The sequence below is a fragment of the Gallus gallus genome, chromosome 25 (genome assembly GCF_016699485.2).
Source record: "Gallus gallus isolate bGalGal1 chromosome 25, bGalGal1.mat.broiler.GRCg7b, whole genome shotgun sequence".
In the NCBI taxonomy this organism is placed as follows: Eukaryota; Metazoa; Chordata; class Aves; order Galliformes; family Phasianidae; genus Gallus; species Gallus gallus.
In genome coordinates this window covers 72,655-80,054 of record NC_052556.1, presented here as the reverse complement: position 1 = coordinate 80,054, position 7,400 = coordinate 72,655, and the positions used below count along the sequence as shown (strand labels likewise).

The 7,400-nt window shown below is 64.8% G+C and overlaps 4 protein-coding genes across 4 annotated transcripts in view; all 4 read left to right on the top strand.

Annotated features, from left to right (window-relative positions):
- Nucleotides 1–7,400, top strand: part of F11R (F11 receptor) — a gene marked incomplete at its 3' end in the record, with an annotated part of 25,303 nt that overhangs the window by 8,994 nt on the left and 8,909 nt on the right.
- On the top strand, nucleotides 185–4,769 carry LOC107050773 (calsequestrin-1). The gene is given in 10 exon segments (XM_040652458.2): nucleotides 185–283; nucleotides 357–468; nucleotides 1,097–1,170; nucleotides 1,254–1,384; nucleotides 2,673–2,718; nucleotides 2,808–2,862; nucleotides 3,562–3,662; nucleotides 3,728–3,802; nucleotides 4,549–4,636; nucleotides 4,639–4,769. Coding segments are annotated over 10 exon segments (858 nt in total). The 3' UTR covers nucleotides 4,716–4,769.
- Nucleotides 1,286–2,665, top strand: LOC121107549. Its single transcript, XM_040652457.2, has 2 exons — nucleotides 1,286–1,493; nucleotides 1,545–2,665. Exons 1-2 carry the CDS (start codon nucleotides 1,486–1,488, stop codon nucleotides 2,494–2,496), a joined length of 960 nt encoding a protein of 319 aa, XP_040508391.1. The 5' UTR covers nucleotides 1,286–1,485; the 3' UTR covers nucleotides 2,497–2,665.
- LOC107049501 (astrocytic phosphoprotein PEA-15-like) overlaps nucleotides 5,198–7,400 on the top strand; it is a 7,973-nt gene continuing 5,770 nt past the window's right edge. Inside the window, exon 1 of the mRNA XM_025143050.3 lies at nucleotides 5,198–5,301. The gene's annotated coding sequence lies outside the window, so the exon portion shown is untranslated. The remainder of the gene's footprint in view (nucleotides 5,302–7,400) is intronic.

Here is a 7,400-nt window from a genome sequence, read left to right as displayed (position 1 = left end):
GGCCCCCCAACCCCAGAAGATCCCCCTTGGGCTCCCCCTTCCCCCAGAATGGCCTAGAATGCCCCAGTCTGGGAGAAGAACCCCATGACCCCCCCCAGATCTGTCACAGGGACCCCCCCGTGCCCCCCCCCAACCGGCACAGGGCTGACCCCCCCCCCCCCCCCCTCTGCCACCCCCCCCAGGGATGACGGAGGAGAACAGCATCTACATCTTTAAGGGGGATGAGATGATTGAGTACGATGGCGAGCTGTCAGCCGACACGCTGGTGGAGTTCCTGCTGGATGTCAGTGCCGCCCCTCACGTACCCCAAAATGAGACCCCCCCCCTCGTCCTGAAGCCCCCCCCATCTGCCCCAGGTGCTGGAGGACCCGGTGGAGTTCATTGAGGGCGACCACGAGCTGCGCGCATTCGAGAACATTGAGGAGGACCCCAAAGTCATTGGATACTTCGCGGGGGGGGAATCGGAGCGTACGTGGGGGTGTCCCCCTGTGTCCCTCCGTGGCCCCCCCGTGTCCCTTCTGCCCACCCCGAGGTGGCTGTGCAGCCCTTCCTCCCTCCCACCATCCCTCCCTCTCTCCCTCCATCCTTCCCTCCATCCTTCCATCCCTCCCTCTCTCCCTCCCCCCCATCCCTACCTTCATCTCTCCCTCCATCACTCTCCATCTCTCCATCTCTCTCCATCTCTCCCTCCATCCTTCTCTCTATCCCTCTACACGTCCCTCTTTCCATCCCTCCCTAACTCCCTCCCACCCTCCTTCCATCCCTCCCTCTCTCTCTCTCTCTCTCCATCCCTCCCTCCCTCTCTCCATCCCTCCCTCCCTCTATTCCTCCTTCCTTTGATCCGTCTCTCCATACCGACCTCCCTCCCTCCATCCTTCCCTCCCTCCCTCCATCCTTCCCTCTCTCCCTCCATCCCTCCCTCTCTCTCTCCCTCTCTCCCTCCACCCCTCTCTGTCTCTCCATCCCTCCCTCCATCCCTCCCTCTCTCTCTCCCTCTCTCCCTCCACCCCTCTCTCTCTCTCCATCCCTCCCTCCATCCCTCCCTCTCTCTCTCCCCCCATTGGTCCCTCCCTCTCCCCCTCCATCCCTCCCTCAGATTTCAAAGCCTTCTCTGCGGCGGCGGCAGAGTTCCACCCATACATCCCCTTCTTCGCCACCTTTGACCCCAAGGTACTCTGTTCCCTCCCCCTGTGCCCCACGGGGACAGCCCCGAGCCCACAGCCCCACAGCCCCACATCCCCACGGCCCCACAGGTGGCCAGGAAACTGACCTTAAAGCTCAACGAGATCGACTTCTATGAACCCTTCATGGAGGAACCACTCACACTCCCCGCTCCGCCCCACGGCAAAGAGGAGATCGCCGCCTTCGTGGGGGAGCACAAGCGGTGGGGGCCCACTGCCCCCCGTATCCCCCGTGCTATGGGGGCTGGTTGCTATGGGGAGCTGGTTGGCATAAGGATCGGGTTGCCATGGAGATCAGGTTCCCATGGGGAGGTGGTTGCCATGGGGTCCAGATTGTCACAGGGATATGGTTGCCATGGAGAGGTGGTTGCCATGGGGAGCTGGTTGCCATGGGGACCAGATTGTCACAGGGATATGGTTGCCATGGGGAGCTGGTTGCTATGGGGAGCTGGTTGCCATGGAGACCAGGTTGTCACAGGGATGTGGTTGCCATGGGGAGCTGGTTGCTATGGGGAGCTGGTTGCCATGGGGATCAGATTGTCATAGGGATATGGTTGCCACGGGGAGCTGGTTGCCATGGGGACCAGGTTGTCATAGGGATATGGTTGCCATGGGGAGCTGGTTGCTATGGGGAGCTGGTTGCCATGGGGACCAGATTGTCGCAGGGATGTGGTTGCCATGGGGAGCTGGTTGCTATGGGGACCAGGTTGTCACAGGGATGTGGTTGCCATGGGGATCACATCGCGATGGGGAGGTGGCTGTCAGGGAAGGTGGTTGCCATGGAGACCAGGTTGTCACAGGGATGTGGTTGTCACGGGGAGGTGGTTGCCATGGGGACCAGATTGTCACAGGGATATGGTTGCCATGGGGAGCTGGTTGCCATGGGGATCAGATTCTCATAGGGACGTGGTTGCCATGGGGATCACATCACAATGGAGGGGTGGCAGTCAGGGAAGGTGGTTGCCATGGAGACCAGGTTGTCACAGGGATGTGGTTGCCATGGGGAAGTGGTTGCTATGGGGACCAGGTTGTCACAGGGATGTGGTTGTCACAGGGATGTGGTTGCCATGGGGAAGTGGTTGCCATGGGGAGCTGGTTGCCATGGGGACCAGGTTGTCACAGGGGTGTGGTTGCCATGGGGAGGTGGTCGTCAAGGGAGGTGGTTGCCATGGGGTTGCCATGGGGATGTGGTTGCCAGGGGGATGGTTGCTACGGGAGATGGTTGCCATGGGGAGGTGATGGGGGGCAGTGGTACCCCCGGGGATGGGGGATTCCTGGTGACAGTGGGGGAGGGGGGGGTGAGCCCTGGGGGTGATATGAGTTTGTGAGGGCTCAGAGGACGGGGGAGACACGATGGCAGTGGGGGAGGGGTTATTAATGCCGATGGATCGATCCCTCTCCCCCCCCAAAATGACCCCAATCCCACAGGGATCTGTGGGGCTCGGGGACCCCTCATTGCGCCCCTCAGTGACCCCTCCCCCCACCCTCCAGGGCAACGCTGCGGAAGCTCAAACCTGAGAGTATGTATGAGACATGGGTGAGTCTGGGGGGGCTGTCCCTACTGTCCCCATCGTCCCACGGTGCCCCCCACCCCGGGTGTGACACCGTCCCACGTTTCCCCCCCAGGAGGACGACATTGATGGGATTCACATCGTGGCCTTTGCAGAGGAGGACGATCCTGGTAAGGGACCCCAACAGCCCATGTCCCCATGCCATGTCCCCATTCTGTGTCCCCATGTCCCCACTCCACATCCCCATCCCATGTCCCCATCCTATATTCCCATGTCCCTGCCCTGTGTCCCCATGTCCCCATCCCACAAACCCATTCCATGTCCCCACATCCCCATCCTGTGTCCCCATAACCCCCTCCCATGTCCCTATGTCCCTGCCCTGTCCCAATGCCCCCACCCCACGAACCCATTCCATGTCCCCACATCCCCATCCTGTGTCCCTGCCCAATGTCCCCACATCCCTGCCCTGTGTCCCCATGCCCCCATCCCATGAACCCATTCCATGTCCCCACATCTCTGCCCTGTGTCCCCATAACCCCTCCCACGTCCCCATGTCCCCACCCCACGAACCCATTCCATGTCCCCACATCCCCATCCTGTGTCCCCATAACCCCCTCCCATGTCCCTATGTCTCTGCCCTGTCCCAATGCCCCCACCCCATGAACCCATTCCATGTCCCCACATCCCCATCCTGTGTCCCTGCCCAATGTCCCCACATCCCTGCCCTGTGTCCCCATAACCCCCTCCTGTGTCCCCATAACCCCTCCCACGTCCCCACATCCCTGCCCCGTGTCCCCACGCCCCCACCCCACGAATCCATTCCATGTCCCCACATCCCTGCCCCGTGTCCCCACTCTCCCACCCCACAGACGGCTTTGAGTTCCTGGAGACCCTCAAGGAGGTGGCGCGGGACAACACGGATAACCCCGAACTCAGCATCATCTGGATTGACCCCGAGGACTTCCCGCTGGTACGGCCCCCCCGGAGGGGATGTGTCACTGTCCCCCCCCGGGGCTCACCCATGAACCCCCACAGCTCATCCCCTTTTGGGAGAAAACCTTCGGCATCGATCTCTCCCGGCCCCAAATCGGGGTGGTCAATGTCACCGATGTGAGTACCCCCGGGATCCCCCATCCCACGTCCCCACCCCGTGTCCCCGTGTCCCATCCCATGTTCCCACAACCCCATATCTCTGCATCCCCACATCCCCACATCCCCATATCCCTACAACCCCACATCCCCCATGTCCTCCTGTCCCTACAGCCCCATATCCCTATATCTTGACATTCCCACAACCCCACATCTCCACAACCCCACGACCCCATATCCCCACATCCCCCATGTCCCCATGTCCCTACAGCCCCATATCCCTGTATCCCGACATCCCCACATCCCTACAACCCCACATCCCCCATGTCCCCCTGTCCCCACAGCCCCATATCCCTATATCCCGACATCCCCACATCCCCATTTCCCCACATCCCCCGTGTCCCCATGTCCCTACAGCCCCATATCCCTATATCCTGACATTCCCATAACCCCACACCCCCACATCCCCACATCCCCCATGTCCCCCTGTCCCTACATCCCCACATCCCTCATGTCCCCCTACCCCCACATCCCCATATCCCGACATCCCCACAACCCCACATCCCCACATTCCCATATCCCCACATCCCCCACGTCCCCCTGCCCCCACATCCCCATATCCCTATATCCCCATAACCCCACATCCCCACATCCCTATATCCCGACATCCCCCCATCCCCCCATCCCTGTGTCACTGCGTCCCCACACCCCTCTGTCCCCGTGTGCTCCCATCCCCACATCGCCGCCCCCCCGCCCCCCCGCCCCAGGCTGACAGCGTGTGGCTGCGGATGGCGGATGAGGACGACCTCCCGGACGTGGCGGAGTTGGAGGAGTGGATCGAAGATGTTCTGGAGGGGAAATCAACACTGAGGACGACGACGATGACGACGATGACGACGCTGATGACGATGACGGCGCTGATGACGACGATTAGGGCCACCCCGTCCCCATCCCTGCGTGTGGCCATTAAAGTCCCCATAGGGCAGCACTGGGCTGTGTGACTGCGGGGACATTTGGGGGGGGGGGGGGGGGGGGGGGCAAAAAACGTCCCCATATGAGATGGCCCCCAATGTGCGTGGGGACGGGGGGGGGGGGGGACACCCCCAGGGATGGGGGCGCCCCTGAGAATGGGGACGTCCCGAAGGGGATGGGGACGCTCCGAGGGGACGGGAACACCTCTGGGGGGGTCGGGGTCACCCCAAAGGGACGGGGGCGCCCCTCCGGGTCGGAGCCCCCGCGGAGGGCAGTGACGCCCGGGGGTCCCCCCCGCCTCATCCCCGCACCCTCCGAGCCGCGGGGTTCGGACACGGCGCGCTGACGGCGCTCCCCGCCGTGGGTTCGGCGCGGGGCCGCCGGGAGGGGGGCGGGGCCTATCGGGGCGGGGCGCACAGTGGGCGTGGCCTCCGACTCCGCCCCGCCGAGCGGAGCACCGACAGACGGAGCGGCCGCAGCGGCACCGCCGATACCGCCGTCAGCACCGCCACCGCCGCCGGAACCGCCGCCGGAACCGCCGCCGGCCGGTATGGGAGCGGGAGGGGGAGGGGCAGCGGGAGGGGGAGCGGGAGGGGGGGGGGGGGGCATCGGCACTCCGACCCCCACCTCCATCCGACCCCCACGGATCCCCCCCGGCCACGGATCGCCCCCTCATCGACCCCTCCGTCCTCCGTTGAGCCCCTCGGCCACAGACCCCCTCCATTACCAACCCCCCCCCGCCCCCCCCCCGGCCGCAGACCCCTCCACAGACCCCCCCCGTCTCCACTGACCCCCCCGCGGCCACAGATGCCTCCAACCCCATAGACCGCCACATCCTCCAGACGCCCCCCCCCCCATAGCCCCCCCCGCTCTCCATTGACACCTCCATCCTCGAGGACCCCCCGCCGGCCACAGAACCCCCACCCCCTTCGCCCCCCCCCTCCTTAAACCCACCCAACACCCATAGACCCCTCCGACCCCACAGAACCCCCCCCATTTATAGACCTCCTCACAGACCCCCCCCTATGGACCCCCCCATCCCCAAAGACCCCCCCCCCCCCGTGGCCATATTCACCTCCAACCCCATAAACCCCCCCAACCACAGCCCCCCCCACCCCACCAGCATAGACCCCCCTCCCCAAAGACCCCCCCACTCCCACAGACCCCCCCCGGCCTCAACCCCTCCCCCCACAGCCCCCCCCCTCGCCGCAGCCCACCTCCCATACACACCCATCAGTCCCCACAGACCCCTCCCCGTAGTGCCCCTCCCATTCCGTGGTATCGGGACCCCCCCCGGCCATACTCTCTCCCCCCCCCCCCAAACCCCCATAGGCTCCTCCCGTTACTGCCCACCTCCCAATTTCCCCCCCCCCCTCGCGCTACTTTCGCTTCTCCTTCCCCATAGCGGACAGAGGGGGATTTCAAACCCGTGACGCCGCCATTCCCCCCCCCCCGCCCCCCCCTCGGTGCCACCCGGTGTCAGAGACCCCCCCCAAAAGCCACCCCCCCCCTCAGATCCCCTTCCCCACTCTGTCACCCCCCCAGATGGTGCCCCCCCCCCCCCCCCCAGGATGTCACCACGTGCCCCAAACTGGGGCCAAACTGAGCCGAGTGGTCGCCCCCCCCCCCCTTAACCCCCACCCCGGGACCCCCCAAACCCTCAGGATGATGGGGGGGTTATGGGGGCGGGGCATGACCCCACTATGGGTTCTCAGTGGGGAAAGTGAGGCAGAGATGTGGGGGGGCATCCAGATGTGATCTGCCCCCCCACTGCTCCCTATGGGGCCACCCCCACCGTGACTCAGTTTCCTCCCCCCCCCCCAAAGGGCCCATTGTCTCCAGTGGCACAAAGGCCATTTGTCCCCGCGTCACTCCGGGGGGGTCGGGGGGGGGGGTAACTGACACACAATATGGGGACACCCCCATAAATCCCCCCAAAAGAAATCAAAGTGTGTGTGTGGGGGGTTATTTGGGACCCCCCCCCCCATCCGAATCCAATCCCTCTCCCCCTCTCAAAGTGAGGCCGGGGCAGGGGGGGGGGGGGAGGGGGGCGGTGTTATTGGGGTCCCCCCACATCGCTGCCCCCCTCTTCATCCACACCCCCCCCCCCCCCGAATTCTACCCCCCCCCCCCCCATAGCTTTGATGGACGGAGCGCGGGAGACAAAGGCGGGAAGGAAGTGCCCCCCCCGCATCCTGCCTGCCCCCCCCCCCCCCACGGGAACGGGATTTAGGGATTACAGAGCCCTAAATGGGGTCAGATGGGGGGGGGGGGGGGGTAATGGTGTGACCCCCCCCCCCCCACATGGGGACTTCCCCCCCCATTATGGCCTCCCCATGGTGTAACCCCCCCCCCCCCCCCCCCCATACACATTCCTGGTGCATATACTGAAAGTGATTTGTGGGGGGAGAGTGTTAATGGGGAGGGGGGGGCGGGGAGGGGGGGGGCATCCCAGTAGTGATGGGGGGGCACGGATGGTGACCCCCCCCCCCCCCCACAGTGCATGGGAGTGTGGGCTGAGGGCTGAGTCATTGGGAGCCTTAAAGGGACAGTACAGGGCTGGGGGGGGGGGGGGGGTGAGTGTGCAAAGGAGTGTGCCCAGGGGGGGTGAGTGTGCAAGGGGTGTGCACGGGCGTGTTTGCACACA